General features: G+C 35.7%; 2 protein-coding genes and 1 pseudogene across 5 annotated transcripts; 1 reads left to right on the top strand and 2 right to left on the bottom strand.

Annotated features, from left to right (window-relative positions):
* Positions 1–48: 48 nt before the first annotated feature.
* Positions 49–4302, bottom strand: LOC109111086 (BLOC-1-related complex subunit 7). Of its 2 annotated transcripts, XM_042768988.1 has the most exons (6): positions 4229–4302; positions 2459–2642; positions 974–1036; positions 661–704; positions 324–344; positions 49–224 (listed from the first exon to the last, which is right to left on the bottom strand). In XM_042768988.1, exons 2-6 carry the CDS (start codon positions 2627–2629, stop codon positions 170–172), a joined length of 354 nt encoding a protein of 117 aa, XP_042624922.1. In that variant the 5' UTR covers positions 2630–2642; positions 4229–4302; the 3' UTR covers positions 49–169. The 2 variants fall into 2 exon arrangements, with proteins under 2 accessions (XP_042624922.1, XP_018979607.1); XM_019124062.2 differs by lacking the exons at positions 2459–2642; positions 4229–4302 and adding an exon at positions 1174–1334.
* On the top strand, positions 3677–4748 carry LOC109111085 (annotated as a pseudogene).
* A 1191-nt stretch (positions 4749–5939) lies between these two features.
* LOC109111081 (WW domain binding protein 1-like) lies at positions 5940–16001 on the bottom strand. Of its 3 annotated transcripts, XM_042768987.1 has the most exons (6): positions 15688–16001; positions 12043–12190; positions 11826–11909; positions 11359–11461; positions 9501–9662; positions 5940–9261 (listed from the first exon to the last, which is right to left on the bottom strand). In XM_042768987.1, the coding sequence occupies exons 3-6, from the start codon at positions 11850–11852 to the stop codon at positions 8522–8524; spliced, it is 1032 nt and encodes a 343-aa protein (XP_042624921.1). In that variant the 5' UTR covers positions 11853–11909; positions 12043–12190; positions 15688–16001; the 3' UTR covers positions 5940–8521. The 3 variants fall into 3 exon arrangements, with proteins under 3 accessions (XP_042624921.1, XP_018979601.1, XP_018979600.1); XM_019124056.2 differs by lacking the exon at positions 12043–12190; XM_019124055.2 differs by lacking the exons at positions 11826–11909; positions 12043–12190 and having other exon boundaries at positions 15688–15996.
* Between the last annotated feature and the right edge of the window lie 6910 nt (positions 16002–22911).

The following is a 22911-nucleotide window of genomic DNA, read 5'->3' as shown; positions in this document are numbered from 1 at the left end:
GAAGGTTTTATGAATGTTTTTCACAATCATATATATATTTTTTTTATAGCAATCTGCTATGCAATAAGCTATCATCTGCAGCCTCAAAAAAATTATTTGATCGACTGTTTAAAAAAAATCAATGAAAAACTAGATAATGCAATATTCACATCATGTTATTATAAGGGCTTCATTGTTTCATCAAGTGTTTAAGCTGGTCCTGCAGGTTTTTGGAATGTTCTACGCTGTGAGAGACATTACAGATGAAGAGTTACCACATGTTTAAAAAAATGTTTTTAAAAAATGCAATTATTTAAATAATTTGAATGACCTAAATGACTTACTTCTTTTGAATGGCCTCTTGCCTGGATTTAAAAGATATAGAAATATATTAGATATAAGACAGATTTCAGTTCTCTTTTATTTAGTCAAAACTATGAAACAACACAAATTAAAGTATGGGAATTACGTAGTGACCAAAACGGTTAAACAAATTTAGAACATTTCTTTTCAAAGGAATTCAAACAAAGGCACAATTTTTATTAATATAAAAAATTATACAGAAAATCCTCTGGGTCCAAAAAGTATTTAAGCTTATGAGATACACAAGTGTTTCCTTTTACTAGTACTGTACAATATGTTAATGCAGATAAATGCAGTATGTACTGTATGTATACTTACTGATACTGCAAGTGGGTTGTTATAATAGACATCTTCCGTAGACTCTGTAAGAATAAAGATACTTGGAGAAGTTAAATCTGTTTTACTAAACATGAAATATGCTACAAGTAGCTTACTGTATCATATTTGATACATGAAATTCTAAAGCCTCTAAATTATCAACATTATAAAAACTGAAAATTCAGTTATACACAATTTATTACATCATGCCTTCTACCATTTTCATTTATATGCATTTTATGTAGTCTGTTATATCTTATAAAGAAAACTATTATGCTATAAAGAAAATAATTTTCCCCTTTATATCACTTACATCTTCAGAATGCAGAATTGCATCTTCTTGAATGACCATATTTCTCGCTGCCTGACTGAGTAGCTGTAAAGTAAAAGAGACCACTGTTCATTTTATGATTTTATGAGGCTTGTCTCCGGAGTGTATTACTGTAAGGAGGAAACAGATAGTCGCGCAAATATCTCGCCTTAATCAAATAATATAACGTTGCGTATATTTACTTCTTGGCTCCTGGATCCTTTCAACACCTGACGGGTTAGAGCGATCACATCTCCACTGCAAGAAGTGACTTTATCAGACAATAAACCTTTGACAGATTGACCGAAGCGAGGCTGCGTCTCGGAGGAAGCCATCACTGCTTACTAGGGCAGCAGGCGAGGGACAATTTCAAACATGAACGCGAAGAACACGGACGAGAGGATGGGGAAGATGTTTAGTTACTAAAATAAATAAATAATTAAATACATTTTATAACAAAGTACTTCAGATTCGACAAGTGAGGTCAAGCCAAGTCACAGCTTACAATAGCACATTTCATATTCATTCCATTTTTGTTGTGATTTTTTTTATGTAGGCTATCCTCTATTTTAATTCATTTTAAATCATTTTAATCTTTTTATTCTTTGCTTTTATTGTTGTGATTCTTTTTATACCTATTTTAATTCCTTTTTTATGTAAAGCACTTTGAATTACCATTGTGTGTGAAATATGCTATAGCCTAAATAAACTTGCCTTGCTTTATGAAATCTATTAAATATATAAAAAAAATATTTAATATAACATTAATAGATAGCATCAAAAGTAGCTATTTTTACAGTTAGCCATTTAAATCCTGTTATTGTAAGAAAAAAGATTATTTGTCTGTAGGCTATTTAAAATTGCCTACTATTAGTGACTAAACAGCCATTTGTAGTACATTTTATTTATTTTACATTCTATAATTTTTTCCCCCATGTAATCTTGACATTTATTTAATATAATTATTTAATGCTTTATGTAATTATTCTAGAAAATTGCAAAAAAAAACAAAAAAAACAAAACGGCTTTAATGTGTGTAAAAAAAAAAAAAAAAGTTGCATTTATCAAATGCACAGCATTACAACATGCTGTAGTGATTGTTTCTGCAAGCTCTAAAAGAAAAAAAAAAGTTAAGCTAAAAGTTTAAAAGAAAGGTTTGCAGGAAATTCCAGGAAAAAAAAAAAAAAAAAAAAAAAAAAAAAATATATATATATATATATATAGATATAGACTACAGTAGATATATATATATATAATAAAAGTTTGGCTATGCTCACATGCACTTTTATTCATCTTTGAATGTGGGGAACCAATCAGCAGCTTTGCTGAAAACAGCCCCGATGAAACTAAGTTGAAGCTAAACTATTTCAGGGTCAAGGAGGTGGCATTGAAGAATTCACATAAAAATCTCTCGTCACCTTGCTCATACGAGCAGTGCTGATTTGAAGAACTGGGTTGAATGTAGCTGACAGTGTCTGATCCACTCACCCTGCAATGGCTTCTCTGTTCATTCCTGTTCTCTGCAGTAACTTTGGCAGCGCTGTATCTCAAAAGGAAGATGAATGGATTTGTGCCAGGTGACAGATCTCCTCCAAGCCTCCCCTCACTGCCCATCCTCGGGAGTCTCCTCAGCCTTGTGACTGACAGTCCTCCACACATCTTCTTTCAGCAGCTGCAGAAGAAATACGGAGATCTTTATTCCCTCATGATAAGCTCCCACAAAGTCCTTATTGTGAACAACCACCATCATGCAAAAGAGGTCCTGATCAAAAAAGGAAAAATATTTGCAGGGAGGCCACAAACTGTAAGTAAACTGCATCACTTTCGTCATCAGCTGAATTTCACTAAAATATGTATTTTCTTCTTTTTTTTATGTTAACTTTATATGCTTGTCTTTAAGGTTACAACAGACTTGTTAACTTGAGATGGGAAAGATATAGCATTTGCTGACTACAGTTCCACATGGAAGTTCCACTGGAAAATGGTGCATGGAGCTCTTTGCATGTTCGGTGAAGGTTCAGTTTCTATTGAGAAGATAAGTGAGTATCACTGTGGCCAACATGATATACATATATATAAAGCAATGCAGATTGTAAAATATATCTATAAGAAATAAAAATGTACAAAATATGTAGAAAAATATACAGAAAAATATACAGCTGTAAGATTCTTAATTGTTTTGGAAAGAAGTCTCACCAAGGCTGCATTTATTTGATCAAAAATACAGTTTACCATTAAAAATGATTGTTTTCTATTTTAATATATTTTACAATTTTATTTATTCCTGTGATGGCAAAGCTTAATTTTCAGTAGTATTTTTTTTAACTCCAGTCTTCAGTGTCACATGATCCCTGAGAAATCATTCTAATATGCTGATTTGCTACTCAAGAAACATTTCTTATAGTCATCAGTCTTAAAAACAGTATTTTTGGGGAAACTGTGATACATTTTTTTCTGGATGCTTTGATGAATAGAAAGTTCAAAAGAAAGCATTTATTTGAAATACAAACGTTTTGTAACATTATGTCTTTACTGTCACTTTTGCATGCAGAATAAATGTATTGATTTCTTTAAAATCTTACTTACCCCAAACTTCTAAACTGTAATTCTGACACTGTGCATTCCTAGTAGTTGCAACTGGTTAGTTACCTAAGCCCTATTAAAATCATTTTTGTCTTATGCTTTGAATTCTAATACATATGTATTTTTCCCTTCAAGATATTCCCAAATAAAGACAGTGTGTTTCAATCAGAGACAAACTGCTTCAAAATAAATATGAGGAACACAAGGTAAATGTGCACATTTCACTATTACAAAAATACAAATGAAAATTCTGAATATTCCATGGTATCAAAGTTGATTCCATAAAAGCAGTGTGAAAAGTAATTGTAAAACAGTTTTAGATGGAGTGTAACATTTCAACACATATATGAATTTTTAGTGCAGACTCAACAAACAGCAGCTGTCGTTGCATATTCCAAAGTGCATTTAAAAAAAAAAAAAAAAGCCAGCTCTTTATTACAATTTCTTATTCAATAACGTGGGATTTGTCTCCCTCTACAGGTGGATTACAGTGATAACGTCCAGCGGGACCTCTTGGATGCACTTCTGAGGGCCAAACGCAGCTCAGAGAATAACAACACCAGCACTCATGATTATGTTGGTTTAACTAAAGACCACGTGCTCATGACTGTGGGGGACATCTTCGGGGCTGGGGTGGAAACCACTACCACTGTTCTGAAATGGTCAATAGCTTACCTTGTACATAACCCACCGGTAAATAAAGCTGCTTACGACTGGCTTTACTGAATCAGTTACAGTTTTCTTGTAATGAATCTTAGTAGATATTCATTGCATTTGACATTAGGTGCAGAGAAAGATTCAGCAGGAGCTGGACAATAAGATTGGGAAAGAATCTTCAAGGAATCTGCCCTATCTAGAGGCCACTATAAGAGAGGTTCTGAGGATCCGACCCGTCTCACCACTTCTCATTCCTCATGTGGCGCTCCAAGACACCAGGTAAGATTTAAAAAACAAACAAACAAACAAACAAAAAACGAATATATATTTATTTTATTTAGCAAAGATGCATTAAATTATTCAAAAGTGAAAGAAAAGACATAATGGTACAAAAGGACATTAATAACAATAGGAAATGTTTTGTGAGCATGCAGCAAATCAGCATATTAGAATGATTTCTGAAGGATCATGTGACACTGAAGACTGGAGCAGTGATGCTGAAAATTCAGCTTTGCATCACAGGAATAAATTAAATTTTAAAATATATTCAAATAGAAGTTGTTGTTTTTTTTAATCAATTGTAGTATTTCATAATATTATTGTGTACTGTATTTTGATCAAATAAATGCAGCTGTAATGAGCATAAGAGACTTCTTTCAAAAATGTTAAAATATCTCACCAACCTCAAACTTTTGAATATCATTACATTTTATTTATTCTTTAATCTTATAATTATTTGCTATTAATTTTGATCTTTAATGCTCATTGTTTGAAAATTTAAAAAACACCCAAATTAGGGTTTTAAACTTCCAAATTTTACTCTAAGGGTTGCAGAAAGTTCAGTAGTTTACCTAAAATACTGTCCAGTCGTGATGTCTTACCCAAGAAATTTAAAGTCATTGCCAAACTAAGAGCAGACTGGGAACAAATCCCACTAATGCAGCAATGCTGAGTAAATGTATTGTGTGTGTCTTTTGTACTCTCGAGAATTTGTTTTTATGAAGGCTGCTATCAAATATCACAAATCAAACATGAATAAAATGAACATCTTGAGACAGTGTAACTCCATGATCAGTATGAACTGAATAGAGTGCAAACAGGTTCTAGAGCTAAAAATCCCATTCATTTTCTCCATGGGGAATTTACTTTTTTATTGAATTATTAACTGATGTCATCAGTCTGCATTATTTCAATTATTTTTTTTTAATAATTGTGTTTAATCATGTAATCCCTGATGAAAAACTACATTACTCAAAATTCTGCAAAGAAATCTCCACCAATCAGAGAATTAAAACAAGCAAAAAAGAACACTTTAGCACCCACCCACTCTCATGAAGTGCTCCCTGTCTTCTCAAATACTTATATATAAATGCATATTTATATGTATACTTTACAATAAATGTAAATGTCTTCTATATACAATCAACATCTTTAAATCAAGTTATTTTCCAACCATTTTTTTACTAATGTCAAGTTATTCTTTCCCCCAATAAAGCTGTTAGGTACACAGTCTTGTACCTTTCTTTTTTTGTCATTTTACATTTTTTTTTTTTGCTTCAAATCAAAGTTTGTGATGTTGTGATTCATCTCGTCTTTGACAAAAACTTTTTAAAAATCTCTATGGGGAAAAAATGAATAAGAAATAATATATTCAGAACAAAGGTTCCTGAAGAAGGCAGGCACTGCCATGTTGGATGCGTAATTAAATCACTCACAGAAATCCACTGGGTTTAACAGCTTTTTTTTTTTTATTCATATGGAACATTCTTTGATACTCATTAATTTGGATGAGTCTTCTTATAAAATGCGGAAAATACAGTTTTATATATAAAAAGAAAGTGACTATGTATACAAAGCTAAAACGTAGTACCAGGCTTGAATCAAAGCTTAAGAGAAAGAAAAACAAAAAAACAAAAACCAATTGGCTTGCAAAGCCTTCGTCACCTTCAAGGACACAAACACACTCACTGCTCAGTGTCAAAACAGTGCAATGACAAAATGAATGAACACATCTCATTCACGGTGAGCTAGCCAACATAGTGACTCAAATTTCCACTTTTAATCAATACCTTTGGTCTCAAACATTAAAGGAAGATAGAAAACAATGTTGGAATAACATGAGCACCATTACTGCGACAGATGACTTGTTCTCCTAACTGATTTTGTAGCTTCAAGCTTTAACTTAATCGGTCAAATGTTATGCTGCTATAACTGTTCCAAATCATTCAAAATGCTCAGTATTAGGTTTGGCCAAACAATACTGCTACATAAATATTTCTGAAGGCACTACACGTCAATGTTGGAATCTGCCTCCCAAACCGGTTTTTCCAGCCAATACGCTATAGGAACCTAAATTACCAGCCACATCACATTTGAAAGAAAATTAGCCACCATTTACAGAGAAACACTCTGATCTGAAGATCAACAGGGCTGAAAAGCCATCTGTGCCCAAGCTAAGACTATTATAGGACAGCTAACTGCTAATCCAAACCAAAGGTCAAACAAACACAGTGGGCTGAAGAACGATCCACTTAAAGGAACCTACAATGACACAAACACACACTCACACAGACAGTGTAGGGAATGCAGTGGAGCAGCTTTGGACAGTCTCACCGCCACAGAAAAACAAATCTCAATCTCATCATTAACCCGACATAACTGCTACACTAACATGACAGTAACCTTACCTGATCTGCTACAATAAAATGCACATTAAAAGCATAATAAGGCCTAAACATAAGTTACTGTTAGTGGTGCAAGAGTTCCCTTACAGTGTTAAGATACCAAAACAACTTAAAAGCACTATGGGAGAATACAGAAATTAAATTAAGGCAAAAAACAAAGATATTTAAATGATATGTTTCGATGGAAGGCTTATCAAGTGATCCTTTCAAACAAGAAGTTACCACTGACCAAAATCCTTACTCATACTGGCCCTTAATTATTTTATGCTGAAATTCTACAACACACACTCTTCTCTTTAAGGCATATGAAAACTACTCAAATCAACAAAGGCACCTAGTGTAAATGTACAAGCTGGGTTCTGTCTATATACAAAGGTATTTTCAGCTTTCATTTAAAGAGTCTTTGCATAATGAACTTCAAAATGTACTACTATATAGCATGTGGGTCTATTCAGTTTATGCAAATAATCATGCAAAAAATTGGATAAAGCCCAAGACCATGTTTTACAATGGAGACAAAAAAAAACCCCGAAATGGCAAACATACCCTGCTAGATAGGGAGCATGTTCACAAAAAGACAAAAAAAAAAAAAAATATATATATATATATATATTTGAGATAATTACTTTCCTTCATTTTTCTGAATAGCATCATGCAGATACTCCAGATCAAACATTTTAAGAAAAAAAGACAAGAAATAAAAACAAGAAACAACAACTGAATATTAAAGCTCTGAAGTATTAACAGACAGCTCTGTGGCCATCTTTTCCTTTTTTTTTCATTCTTAAATCACTGAAAAAGCTAATTCTGTTGTCAATTACTCAACTTCATATCACTGAAAACTTTGTCTTTGAAATCTTTTAATCAAACCTGCATAATTTCTGTACCTTCTTTGCCATTTGTTTAAGCTTTTATTCACATATAAACACTGATCAGGGAACACACAGAAACAGAAGTTCAACTGTACTTGCTTGCTGTGTAAGAAGAAACATCACTGGTTCGCGTGCATCACGTTTGTTTCATCTTTTGTTTACCATATTTGATGTGCTCTATGTATAAGCATATGGATTTATTTGACAATCTTTAACTTTTTGAAGCATCAACTTTTAGTGGAATAGACTTTTAAAAAATGGATCTCTTGGGTTTTATTAAAAATATCTTTGTGTTTTAAAGATAAACAAAAGTCTTGTGCATTTGGAGCACCATGACAGTGACTAAATAAGGACAGATCTCTCATTTTTGTTATTAAAGAATTCAAGAGCAAAAGCAAGTATTCCCCAACCTTGAGTGCCATCTTCATCTCAGTAGGAGGCAATCAGCCCCCAAAAACAGACAAAAAAACCCCCCAACAAGCTCAATAAGGCTATAAACTGAAGAGAATTTCCCCTGTGGCTTTGATCGTGACCTCTCTGTGAGGCAGCAGACCTATTAACATCTTTACTAGATTACCCTATTAATCCATAAAAACCGTAAGGACTCACACATTAACACCCTTTTAAAACTCTCACTCACACACACACACCCAAGTACACCCAAAGTGACATTGCTGACAGTACAAACTGATGTATCTTGAGAAAGTAAAGGGAGACAGCAGTATAAAGTAAGTCTCTGCTGGAACCAGTTGTGCTCAACTCTGGGGGTCTGTGTTGTTGGCGTGATGCGGACCGTCCTGTTCATTGATGGTGTGCAAATGGAGGCAGACTGGAGGTCGCTGATGCTCTCTTTGCTCTAGAGGCACATCTGAGGCAGCCAGGCCCTGTTCCTCATCCCCCGGACCACGAGGAGGGCGGCTGCTGCTGTGGGGGTTGCAGCTATCACAGAAGTCCTGCTGCTCTAGCACCCCTCCATCCATGTGCCCAACAAGCTCTTTCATCTCCTCCTCTTCCTCTCCGTCCCCGGGCCCCTGGTTGCAAACGCATACCTCAATCCCAGAGTCACCTGTGAAGCGCCGGTGGCGTCCTGGAGTCTTTTCTTTGCTGTCGGGAGAAGAGTCTTCTATGGGTTCAGTTAGATCCTCGTTGGAGCTGCCCTGTTTGATGGGGCTGTGTGAGGTTGCACACGCCACCTGCAGGGGCTGCCCGTCCTCTTCTCGGCTGAGGTACTGTGGTTTGTGGGTGTTTCTGACAGGGCGGTGTACAGTGGGAGTATGTGGCTGCTCTACGCAGGGTCCCAGGGAACAGTTGTCAGATGCAGACGGGACGACGGGGCTGGACTCCGGTGGAGGGCAGAGCTCATCTAGTTGTTCAGAGCACAGAGGGTCAGTGCTGGTGGATTGGCCTGGCTGAGAGGCACTGTACGGAGGCGGGGGCGTCGGAGGTCTGTTCTCGACTTCCTCATATGCGGGTAAGAGGTAGCCAGGCAGGAACCCTGGAGAAGAGATGAAGAAATGCATTAATTGACTAGCCATGAAAGTTTATAGAACCTATGGAGTTTAAATTGCACAAAATTATAATCTTCCCAATCACCATATTTCTTCACCAGTACATTAGTGTCTTAATTTTACTAATATAATCTCTGCGGCCAAAACTAGATTGCACCTTGGGAGATGAATTCATGTTGTATTGTATTGATTAGAAGTAGAATGACTGAATGAAGTGGGTACTGACTGAAATAGAAGGGTAGAGAAGTGTAATTATGGGCTTCTCTGTAAGCGATGAGGTTGATCTCATGCTGCCGCTGCTGTTGTTGCAGTCTGTGTTTGGCTCGACGGTGGTGACACACACAGCAGCAGCCCAGAATGACGATGAGAGTCAGAACCAACCAAAACCCTGATTAAAGAGCAAAAACATAACATAGTACTGTTAATGAGTGAAGAGAGCACCATGTCTGAACCTGGCACAGCACACAATAAATCACAACTCTTCCATTTTCGTTCTCAATATTACGTTTTGAGTCGTTGTCACCAGTGCTGCCCGATGAGACATTTTGTTAGTTGCTTGGTTTCTAATGGTTTCTTAATTGTGTCTTGTTTAAAAGCTCCACCCACAGTCAAATCACATTAGTCTTAACATCTTGATTGGCTGCACAATGTGTACACACTATTTAAAACTTTGGGGTTGGTATGATTCTTTTTTATATACATTACAGTAATACAGTAGGCATAAAGTAAAAAATACAATAAAAACAGCAATATACTGAAACAGTATTACAATTTAAAATAACTTTCATATTTTAATATAATTTAAAGTGCAATTCATTTCTGTGTTGGCAAAGCCGAATTTTCAGCAGCCTGCTCAAGAAACATTTCTTGGTATTAATGTTGAAAACAGTAAAATATTTTTGTGGAAACTGTGATGCACTTTTTCAGGATTCTTTGGAGCGGATAGAACTTTCAAAGGAAGAGCATTTATTTGAAATAGAAATAAAAAAACTTCCATACAGAAATGTCTTCTCCCAAAACAACCTAACAATTTGGCACCAGATCACAGGAGAAGAATGTACTGGACATTATGGTGTGACGCTCATCAGCCAATAGTTAAAGTCGTGTGGGTCAAGGTCATGAGATCCAAGTGTGTGAAATTTTGCCCCAAATAAAGCAGAGCCCTTTTCTGGCAGACAGGGCAGGGGGGGCTGTTTACAAGGGCTGGTCTGATCCGGTTACACTGGATTTGTGTCTGTCCGGGTCGCATGTATTTGGAACGTTGTACTAAACCCAAAGTGCAGCTCCTTGACTCAGCAGACGATGTGCTGTAATTACTGTGGAGATGAGGTTAGTCCTCAGTTATTAAAATAGATGGTACACCAGAGGGAGAGGGGTAATTTGATAACACAGGAACACTGCCAACGGGCGTGAACAGGGCAGAACAACAACTAGATCACGGCCTGCCAATGACATAAAACTTAGAAGCAATACACACATATCATACCCATAATTAAAACCAATGAAAGATGTTTAAAAAAGGACAAAAAAAAAAAAAAAAAAGATTATATCCATTGTACTGTGAGGTCACTTACATTTGTGCTTCAAATTGCAGCAGATATAGTTCCAGTAAGCTGCATGATTGAACACCTAAATCCCATTACTATTTACGGAAACAAAACAATTACATTGACAAACTCAAGCCATGACTTGGATGTCTTTTCCCAAGACATGCCGCCTACTGTCCAACCCATAGCTGGCATCAGAAGCTTACTGCAAACAACTTGAGAACAAAAGCAGGTGGCACGTTACACCCCTAAATGCTATTACAGCTGTATTTAAATGATGAATCATTTCAAAGTTTGGTGTAATCTAATTTAAAAAAATAAAAAATCTAGACAGGCTGCCTTTTCCATCAGAGTTTACAGTGTCCTGGAATCGCAACCACATCTAGGGAGATAAGTGTGTTATACACAAACCAGTATGCACTTGAAGTAACTACACACATATCCAAAGCAACTGGAGGATGTTTTATAGAGAACATATACACCATGGACTGACCTCATCTTACAGCATGTGTAGGCAGGAAGGACTCAGATACTTACACCACACCTCGTAGTAATAGCTGCAACACTGAGATTCTCCACAGCAGTGGCCCGAATCACAGAAGTAGCTCTGGTTGTTAACTCCTACACAAGACAGCCGGTTCTGCAAAACCAAACAGAAAATATAAGCATATTATCAGCACAGATCCGTGCACCAAAGGCTTGTTTATGACAAAAAAAACTCAAATTAAAATTTAATTAAAAAGAATCAAATAAAATAATAAAAAATTAATTTCAAAGCAATATAAAGCCAAAAGAATAAGTACAGTAATATATAAAGTAAATTAATGACACAGTGACACTGTTTTTACATAGAGGTGATAAAAAAAAATCACATTAATACAACTGACAGGCAGATCACTATGCAAATCTTTGAGTGAGCAGACTGTATTACTTAATGCACGTCTAGCTACATTAGCTAATTAAAATAACAAATAATAATGCTGATTCTTCTGCTCTCGCTTTACCTGTCTAAACCCCAGGAGAAAAGGCATGATAGGCGTCTGTCTGATAATCAACACAGCAGAGACCGAGTTTTGTTACACACTGGGCTGCAAAGACCAAGGGAGAAAAAGAAGAGGAAGGTCGGGCTCGGGCCACCCACCACCCACACATGGTACAGTGCGACATGAACTGCCCCCTTTATTAGCCAGAGGGGCTTGATTTAAACACACACATACATACACAGCCTTCCTCATGGCATTTTAGACTCAGTGAAGGCTGCCAGGGAATGCAAGTACACAGGATGAAGAGACAAGCGGTCTGTGCTTCTCTCTCATACACACAGACATGGATGGCAACTGCTGGCCTGACAGTCGTCTCGAGTGTTGTGCTAGATACAAAGGACAGTGAAACTGAAATCTTGCTTGTTGAACAATAGTTTTAATATGACAGTAAAAATGCCATCTCGACTGACTCTTTAGAGATGATGAGCAGTGATAACAATCAAGTGAAAGCAAAAGTTTGAGTGTTCAGTGCTGCAAACCTGTGCAGGGTGGGACATAATAGTGCCAAAAAAGTTCATAGAAGGAATGGCAACTGGCAGCAAACAGCTGAGTTAAAGGTTAATTAGTTAATTATTACACATTCCTGGTCTTAATATCCAACAACAGGGTTCCAGAAGACAAAAACATTAATTCATTTACAAAATAAAAAATACAGTTTAGTGATAATTTGAGAAGCACTCAAAAGGAACCAACCAGGTGTTCCAGTGTTGTTAAGTGAAGTTATATCAGACGCTTTTTAATTTACGTCTACTACACATATACATTTATCAGTTTATCAGTTCATGCTTTTCCTTGGAATTGAATCTGTGACCTTGGTGTTGGAAGCACCAATGCTCTACTCCACACTTATGTTTGAGATATGAGCTTGACCAGGGTAATACACACATTTATTGTGTTTATAGAGCTTGTTTTAAATCTTTAATAGCAATTCACCCCAAAATGAATACATTTTACCTTTATGACTTTTTTTCTTCTGCTGAACATAGATGTTGGCAACAAAAAAGTTTTTTGGTGACAACTGACTCCCGTTGTGTGGACAAAAAACAAACAAACAAACAAAAAAAACACTGAGACATTTCTCAAGATATCTTCTTTTGTGTTTCACAGAAGAAAGAAAGACATGAGGGTGGATATATGATGGCAGAATTTTCATTTTTGGGTGAACCATCCAGTTAAGTACACAGTGTTTTGACTTTGTCTATTACCTCCTTATTTATAGTACAAGTTTTAAGCCTTTTTTTGAAATGTAAAAAAAGGAAAAACTTTTGTGGAACCGAGCCAATTAAAATGTGGGTGATGACTGTTGTGCTCTACTGTGCATGTTATTTCACAAGAAAAACAAAAAGGTTTTATAATCTTTCATAAAAAAATTAAATGGGCAAAATGCATGTGTAAATTTGTTCTCTTTTAAAGTGGGATGCTGAATCTATGTTGGAAGTTGATATGTACACTATAATTAATTTTCAGCATGGACACATTTAAACGGATCATAAGTGACAGTAAAAATATTCAGCAAATTACAAAAGATTTCTATTTAAACTTCCATTAATAAGAGAAAAATTATATACACTACTGGTCAAAAGTTTGGGATCAGTAAGACTTGTAATGTTTTTTAAAGAAGTCTCTTATGCTCATCAAGGCTGCATTTATTTTAAAACAGTAATCTTGCAAAATGTTACTACAATATAAAATAATGGTTTTCTATTTTAATATCCTTTAAAATATAATTTATTTCTGTGATGCAAAGCTGAATTTCCTTCAGCCATTACGCCAGTATAAAGTGTCACATGATCCTTAAGAAATCATTCTAATATGCTGATTTATTATTAGAACTATCAATGTTGGCAACAGTTAAACAAATAAAAAGTTAAAAAGAACAGCATTTAATCAAAATATAAATCTTTTCTAACAATATAAATCTTTGCTATCACTTCTTATCAATTTAATACATCCTTGCTAAATAAAAGTTTTAATTTCTTTCAAAAAAAGAAAGAATCAAATTTTACTGACCCCCAAACTTTTGAACTGTAGTGTATATTGTTAGAAAAGATTTTTATTTTAAATAAATAATCCTGAAAGAAGTATCACAGTTCAAATATTCATTTAAAAAAAAGTATCACAGGTTCCAAAAAAATATTAAGCAGTTTCCAGCCCTGATAATAAATCAGCATATTAGAATGATTTCTGAAGGACCATGTGACACTGGAGTAATGATGCTGAAAATTCAGCTTTGAATCACAGGAATAAATTACATTTTAATGTATATTAAAATAGAAAAATGTTATTTTACAACGTAATAATATTTCACAATATTTTTTTCCTGTATTTTTCATCAAATAAATGCAGCCTAGATGAGCATAAGAAACTCCTGTAAAAAAAAAAAAAAAACATTAAAAATTGTTCTGATCCCAAACTTTTTAATTGGTAGTATGTCTGTGTATGTGTATATATATATATATATATATATATATATATATATATATATATATATATATATAAAAAAATATATATTATACAAAAAAAAAAAAAAAAATAAAAAAAAATATATATATATATATTTTTTTTTTTTTTGGAACAGCAGTGTGTCATTTAAAATGAGATTCCCATGTAAAAAAAAAAAAAAAAAAAAAAAAAAAAAAAAAACACTTTATCCTACTCTAATTCTTCTCTCATCAAAAGTCCTGTTTGACTTCAGAAATGTCACTTTATTGAAGTTGTGAATGCCATTTTGTAGGCACAAAGAATTTGGTTATTGTAATGTTAGCAGATAGGAGATCAGCCTATCTTTTAGGCACCTACATTCCCTCAGAGATAACACCTGTGGAGGGCAAACATCTCACTCCCTGCTTTTTTCATTCACTGACCTTGATCTACCACCTGTCACAACAGAAAAGCATCTTCATACGTACACGCCTATCACAGTCAAGGCCAGAATAAAAGCACAGAAACAGCCTTGGGAAATCTTTTAAATATGTGCTTTTTCTAGACAGCTAATATTAAAGTGTCAATCACAGTCAACTGTACAGTTCGAGCTGTCATTAAACAATTACACTGCAGAACGATCACAACTTTAATACCAATAAAACCTTGCTCTGATAGAAAAATCCTGCTGTACATCTTTACTTTAGTGGCAGCAGTAATAACAGACAGTATTTTTTAATTATTTACTCATCAGAAAGGAAAACAGTAGGGACGAGACAAAGATTTATGAATCATTCATTTGGCTGTGTATTTACATGTAATCTCAGCAAGACTTAAATGGAACAAACTGTCCCAAGAACAGTATTCTGTTTACAGATCCACATTGCTGGAAGTTTTTGAATTATTCTAAATAGAAACCTAAATGTAGCAAAACGCTGGTATGTAGTAGTTAAAGACAATTAATTTAGAGTGGATCGACTTAATCCACTGTACGTTTCCTTGTTTTCCTGTACATTTATTTAGGCTGACAAATTTAAAAGCCATATTATTGACATGACTAAAACTGTTCAAATCAGCACTCTAGGTTGTTGTCACCCGAGTTCACTAAAACAGGCTAATTTTATTTAGAAGAGGACGACAAAGCTCACTTACGAACCTTGTACAATATGTTTGTGGCAAGTCAGACTTAAAAATATAAGTAAGCTTTGTTGTCACTGATGTGAACGCAAACACACAGGCTGTGCTTCAAAACCTAATGAGTTGACTAAGTAGACAGCATTCCGAGCACACCGTTTAAACGCACCTAGTGTGCCTCATAATGCTGTCTAAGTGGGCAGCTCGCTAGGTTTTGAGACGCAGCCACATTCTACCGGCTAGGCTAATGATGCTAACAGGGTTTTACCTCGGTCAGCGCTGCTTCCACTGTTACCGAAACGATCGGTCCAATAACCGCGTTACTTACAAACAACCCCATTCCCAGCTTTATATATCCAACCCCCCACATTCCGTCCTTTCCCGTTGCTTTCGACACATCTGCGACACGGTAGGACATTCAGCTAGCCTGCGAGCTAGCTTCAGTTACGTCTCTTTCTTCTTTCTTTAAACTCTCTCACAAACTCAGAAAGTATCCGCAAGCCCAGCCCCCTGCTGCTATTGGTCCGTTCAAGCGAACACTTCCTGGTTTGACGAATAAACGTAGCCACGATTGGATGATTTATATGTCGTTAAACACAACTAAAGCGACGGCAGGGCGTGACTTTGTTGTTCTTTACCAGCTGATATCAAGAAATCAGCTGACATTTAATTTAAAGGGGCAGGAAATGACATATTTCCCGATGCAAAAATAAAGTAAGCCAAAGCAAGAAAGAATGCTATAGATAGCATTTAATGAGATTCCTTATCTCACAAATCACATTTCCCATGTGCAGTGGAGATCAAAATTAGAGAACAATCCATAAATGCTACAATTTTTTTCTGAAATATAGTTGATCTTCATTTCTCAATTTGAAGGAATATTGCTGTAGGTTAGTAGCTAACATGTTTGACAAAATAACCAAGGAATTTCAACAAAAACCTTTATTCTGATGAAAACACAGTGATCAAAACCACTGTTGCACGAATGAGGATTAAAAAAACTAAAATTTTGGAGGGTTACAGCTCTCAAAAATTAGTAGTACTTGTAAAGGGCCCCTGTTTTGAGTGACTTTAGGACATCTGCGGCTGCAGGACATCACTTGTTTCTCTCACTGTTCTGGTGTGATCGTGATCCACTCTTCTTCCACAGTTTGGTTACTGTAGTGGGTTTCTTAGCCATAACTTTGTCGCCAAGGATTTCAGTAAAGCTTACATCAGGACTCTTTCATTATTTCAGCGTTCTCAGCTTCAAGGAACTGCTTTACCCATTTTGCAGAGTGACAGGAACATTGTCTTGCATGAAAAGGAACTGCACATTGCTGAAGGAGGTTCTGATAAATATTTGCATTCACCCTGCCATGTAGCCCAAAAGGCCCAACTCCTGTTGCAGAAATCATCCCCCAAAGCATGACACTTCCTCCTACAACTTTCACTGACTTCTTTACCCAGTTTGATGCAAAATGTCTTTCATCAGACCCAAAATAAATTAAACTTGCTGTCATCACTAAAGTGAAGTTTGGACCAGTTCTCCTCTGTGCACATGCTCCTCAGCAAAGTTGAGCTTAGTCTTTTGATTCTTTCTGTTGATGAGAAGTTTGGTCACGGCAGAATGCACTTTCAGTACAACTTCTAAACATGCTGAGACAGATCCTTGCTCTGTTCAGCACTGAACTGGCAAGTAATTCCAGCTGTAGTGTTGAACCGATTCCCCATTGAGAGTCTCCACATTATCCTGTCTTCTCATGCATTTGTCTTACATGGATGGATGATCAGCCTTTCTGGGGGACTTGAATGAATTAATGTCATTGTAAAGCTGCAATATTTGAGAAATCAACATTACGGTCCAAAAATATAGACCTAACCCAATGCCTACCCCTAAACCTAACCCTACCCATAATTTATTCCTAAAATCGGTGGGAAATGATGGTGAATAACAAGGGTGTAGAAGCATCTAACCCTGACTGTAAGCCTAAAACAGACATTTTTTGAAAACTTATCCCTCAATTCTGATTGGTTGATTGGAATGTTGAACAAGGATGTTGATCCAGGAACATCTTGTACTTGAAATCACATTCACCAACTTCAAATAGGATTAAGCAGTGGCCTTGATAATTAGGAAAATGTAGGTTGTTCCCTAATTTTGATCTTCACTGTATGTGTTTAAAACTGAGTATTTAAACTGTGATATGGTGGTGGCTTTAAATACTCAGTAATGACATAACCTAAGGCAATGTATCACAATCTAGTAACTATATGCCCCCCAACACTGTACATTTTGCATATCTCCTTTGCCTGACACACCCATTTCAGGTCTAGGAGTCTCTAGTAATGATCTGATGATCTGAATCAGGTGTGTTTGATTAAAGAGACATGGAAAACCTGCAGTGTTGGGGGTCCTTCAGGAACATGGTTGGGAACCACTGACCTAAGGAATATGGTGGATTGCAACATTTTCCCATGTTTGGAATATATAAATATTAATTAATACTGAGAATACCAGACAAGATATACTTGAACAATAATTATTATTTAAAAGGGTGAAATATAAAAAAAATGCTGGATTCAATTACCAAGGTTCTTCAGTATCTCAAGGATCTAATGTATAAAGTCAACTTCTATACAACTATGATTATTTTTTGTTAAAAATAGTTAAGATGGACAATAATGAATTAACTTTTTTCCCTACCGCTCCACCAGATGCCAGTCCACACACACAGGGGATACATTTATAGCGCCTTTTAAGCATTTTATTAGACAGGCCCTTGTGAAAACATTGGATTCGGACAGGCCTTGATGCCTCCCTACCTGTGATCGAGAAAGTGACAACCACTGATCCCTAGAAAATCAGTGTAATCTCTCAAATAAACTTGTTTGTTTTGTGGTTAATGTTATTTTGACAGCCATAGCTAAGGGCTCTTACTTGCTTTATTCCTGGGACATACAGTATCTTTCTGACTTGGGACCGCGGCTTCTTAGGTGAGACCCTTTGAACCAAGCCAAGTTAAAAGGAACAAAAGCAAACAAATCACATTATTCTTTCAGGAATTTTTCTTGTTCACTGCCTTTCATTTCTCTCTTTTTTAGGCACTTCTCTCATTCAGAACAGTGAAGTCAATGGATCCTTACATCCCAGTTTGACAAGTTAGGAGGATACAAGCTAATCCCCTTAATCTGTCTATTCTCCCGTGCAGTGCCAAAGGGGGAGAGGTGCCCGGCACAAGTAATCCTGTAGCCCCCCCCTCCCCTAAAAAAACATAGGATTAGACCCCAGCTCTTGGAGTGACAATCAGATATCTACTGACTGATTTGCAAAGTAGGGTCGAGTTTCTTCAAATTAGCTTTTTTTCCCCTCCTCTAGGGAAAAGGTGCCTTTCATTAACTGCTGGTGGGATTCCTTTAGGACAGATGCTGGAGGTCCGCATGAAAGGCATGTATTCTTCGCTTCCAGCACACAGGTCCTGGGCTTCTCCCACAGCAGAGGCTGAGAGGTGGGGAGGCAGCAACCACTCCACCCCTTTACCCTCTGTCAACCCCTTTATAATTCAAACTCTAAAGCTTTTAAAAAGTGTTTTGACAGATGGACAGATTCCTCTGCTTAATGAGGATACATGTAGCAGATCAACAAGGCTAAATGACAGGGATAATGTGAGATATGATGCCTGTTCTTTTCATTTGTATGCAGCCATGCAAAGTTTTTTTTTTTCTGTAACATTTAATGACATGAACGGCTTTTGAACAGTTGCTGCTTTTTGATGTATTTTTATGGTTGATATATAAAACTTGAAAATCAGGATTTTACAGACAGATATATACTACCATCTCCACAGAAACACGTATTTACATATATAATTGAATTAAAAACAAAATATTATTATATAACAATTTATGAACCTTTGTAAAAAGGAATCAAAGAAATTGTATGAAATACAATCAGCAATATATATATACATATATATAAAGAGAGAATTAATAATTAAGAATAATTTTTTATATATATTTAATTTCTATATTAAAATATATATTTGATTAAATATTTCTTATTCAATTATTATATCATTTAATAGTTCAGATTCCCATCCTTTCGAATACAAAATTTATGTATCAAATAATTGTTATAAAATAAGTGATATATAAGCTTTTAATTTTCAATACATACATTATGCATACGTATATACATATATAATTACTTTTTTTACTAATACTTTTTATACATTGACTATTTATGTTTATATAATGTCTTTTATTTTTATTTATATATATATATATATATATTTACTTTCTATATATTTAAATATATAAAAATATTTTTTACTCAAATATTATTTTATTTCATTTTTCATTTGCACATCCTTTTCAGCAGTGAAATAATATTGCCTGTGCCTTAAGTGTGTCAGAATAAAATGAAATAGCGGTGTCTTCCTTGTGACCTTTAGATGGCACTATTGGTGTAAAATTACCCCAGAAACCTCTGAGATGTCGATGTAGGTTGTAGCCTATTCCTGGGTGTGTAATTAGCCACTTTGACACTTAACCACAAGCTAATGCAGCTTGGGAAAGGCATTGTCCTGTAGGGAACAAGGGTCACCTGCACTGAAAAGGAAGTCCTTGATTCCATTTAAATCCAGTGAACTTGGCCAAGCAAAACATAGTGTGACTCAGAATTTCATCACACATTACTTTTCCAATCCAATCCGTAAAAGAAGAGAACGGTTGTGGATTACTGGGCAAGTGAATAATGTGAGAAATTCACCTGAACCTATGTGGTTTTTAGGTGAAATATTAATTCTCATATTAATAAAAGTCAACCCTGAGAAATGTGAATGGAGACTGTGAAGATATAAAGTTCTTGTTCATGTATCTCCAAAATATAAAACATGATCAGAGTTGAATTAAGACATGCTTTCAGCCTCCAAAAGTCTAAGGTAACATGACAGATACTGTTTCACCTGCTAAACACTTTGCTCTCACAGCCAAATAGCTTGGGCTTCCCGCTATTCTTCCAACATCTGCCAGGAGAATCACGGTGTAATTGAGGCTTAAAAAAGGCATGCCAGAAAACTCAGCAGATGCATCATTACAGTCTTCGGCCTGTCTTTTGAAAGCTAAATTTATGAAGCGGTCTTTGCTCAGGTCTCTTTCAGTGGTTTGCACTCTTTACTCTGAATCCCGTTGAGAGGCTTGAGCATGTGTCCAGCATGGGAATAGATGCTGTACAAACAAACAAAACAACTGGAGCTATGAATTAAAACAAATTAGATCATAATGCATTCAAAAATGTCATCGGCGGTTTCTTGTGAGTGCTTCTTGGCTTCCAGATGTTTCCTCTGAGATCAAAGCAGGAATGTGCTCTGTTGTTGTAAATGTATTTGTTGTGTAATACTGGTAGATAATGTAAGGCAAGTAGACCTTTTGTCCTTAAATTGCCAGTATGCTTTTACAGCGATTTGTGCAGGTGCAAAGCATGTAAAGTGGTTTTAATCCCACGTCTTTGTAATCATTGCCTTTTTATATACCAGCATTTCCAAATCTGTGCTGGGTGCACAGGCAAGTGTAAAGATAAAGTGTAAATAATCACGTTATGCCAGACATGACAATGTTTGTGTGTTCCTTTGTGTGCTGTAGGTTCCAAAAATGTAAATCCTCAAATCCCCTTCCCATAAGGCGCCTCCAACTCCTCCTCATGTCCTCTGAAGGTCTTCATTACCTTTGTCAGAAACTCTGAGCTTGTGGCTCACACACAGTTTAGGGGCTTTTGGGACAGGACGGACAGACAGAGAATCATTGAACGACAGACAGACAGATTAATAAATGGAAGCGAAGAAGAGGAATGCAGGGAATAAAACTATAAATCAGTCGCATAGTAAATATTGTATTATGGCAATTCCCTTGTTTTACATGCTTTTATAGAAGGCACACTGTGTAAATTTCACTGCCTTCGTTTTAGGAATATCTACAATGTCATCCTCAATATGAGTGAGTGCCCATTTCCTGCTGAGCTCCAAACCTATGGATTATTATTTATTAAACTGACCACGTCTTGGAGTCCCGGGAGGCCATATTTCCTGCATGATTGTACAATATCTGCACGGAGGTGTAGGCATTCCTTTTATCCTCAATGACAAAATCAGCTAATGGATTGTCCCACATTGCATATGATCTAATTTATTCCATGATTGACCATAAATCGCATCAAGCCCAATATGAGCTCCACCTTTTAAGAATCACACTGAGGAGCAACTGTGCTGTGCATTGTCTGGGGTTGTCAAACGTTTCTTCTCAGTAGTTTATTAACAAAGTATGGTCAGCATATGTTAGATTAAATGTTCCTATGATGACGTTAGAAGTTAGAGTTCCTTTAAAGGGATAGTTTGCCCAGAATTTAAAATTGTCATAATTTATTCATGTTCTTCATACAAGTTATGGCTTTAGAATAATTTGAATATAGCACAAGTGCATGAGTCGCATGGAACAATTTTATGGTGCTTTTTATATCTTTCTGAAAATTGACAGCACCAGTCCTCATTCATTATAATGAAAAAGTAGCCAGAATATTCTTAAATAACATGAGAGTGAATAAATTATGGCAAAATCTTTATTATTAGGACGACTATTCCAATAAGTACTATAATATGGATTTTATTTTATTTTTTTGCCAAAAATATAATAAAATGTAACTCAAATTTATTTGCAATATATTTTAAATATATTTGGGTTAAGTGCAAAATTTACTTTTCTAAATATATGCTGGACATTATAAATATATTTAGATAATAAAACTTACAGAAAATATATGTAAATAATATTTAAAATATTTTAATATATTTAAAAATATACTTTTTTTGCCATTTGGAGTCCTATCAAACGTGTATGACATTTTATTTGTTTTTCTTAGACATGGCTGAGATGTTTTAAGGATAACATGGCTGTATTCCTATGAGTTATCACAGAGGAATCTCAAAGGAAAAGAGACCTGCCTGGAGTGTGTTGGGACAACACCTTTGCATTGTCATCCTGTGACTGCGCCAAATCCAAGTGGGCTTTAACATCAGAAGCACGAGGTATTTGTTTTGGGATGGCATGGATTAACCGTGTCAGTGCAGGCCTCCGCTAGCTCTGGATGCTAATGCGCTCAGCTATTTCTATGCTGTGAGTCACTGCTTTGAGGAATAGGCAAATTAGCAGCACAAGACTGTCTTCTTTAGTTGTTCCGTTTCCCTCTTTGCAGATGTCGGCTCCTGCACAGACCCAATAGCCACCCATAGCTTTTAAGGCCTAACCTTTGACCTCAAGATTTCTCACTTTATGGTGTATAAGACTAGTTGAAAACACTTACAGGGTCACCAAATGTCTTCCTTGCCTCTGTAGGAACACCAGAAAAATTATTAAAACACATGTAACAGAAACAGTTATGATTTTTCAGCCTTAAAGGAATGGTTTACCCAAAAATGAAAAATTGCTGTAAATGTACTCACCCCCAGGCCATCTAAGATGT

The sequence above is a fragment of the Cyprinus carpio genome, chromosome A13 (assembly GCF_018340385.1).
Source record: "Cyprinus carpio isolate SPL01 chromosome A13, ASM1834038v1, whole genome shotgun sequence".
NCBI classification, from domain to species: domain Eukaryota; kingdom Metazoa; phylum Chordata; class Actinopteri; order Cypriniformes; family Cyprinidae; genus Cyprinus; species Cyprinus carpio.
This window is presented reverse-complemented; position numbering and strand designations above follow the sequence as displayed.

Coding starts and splice junctions, on each gene's coding strand:
- LOC109111086 (XM_042768988.1), bottom strand. CDS start 2,629: ATGTGTGGAGGACTGTCAGTCACAAGGCTGAGGAGACTCCCGAGGATG. Junction 1,037..2,458: donor AACAGAGAAGCCATTGCAGG/GTGAGTGGATCA, acceptor TTTACTTTACAG/CTACTCAGTCAGGCAGCGAG. Junction 345..660: donor ACAACCCACTTGCAGTATCA/GTAAGTATACAT, acceptor TTTTAAATCCAG/GCAAGAGGCCATTCAAAAGA.
- LOC109111081 (XM_019124055.2), bottom strand. CDS start 15,837: ATGTCCTACCGTGTCGCAGATGTGTCGAAAGCAACGGGAAAGGACGGA. Junction 9,663..11,358: donor CTATTACTACGAGGTGTGGT/GTAAGTATCTGA, acceptor CTCTTTAATCAG/GGTTTTGGTTGGTTCTGACT. Junction 9,262..9,500: donor TTCTCTACCCTTCTATTTCA/GTCAGTACCCAC, acceptor TCTCTTCTCCAG/GGTTCCTGCCTGGCTACCTC.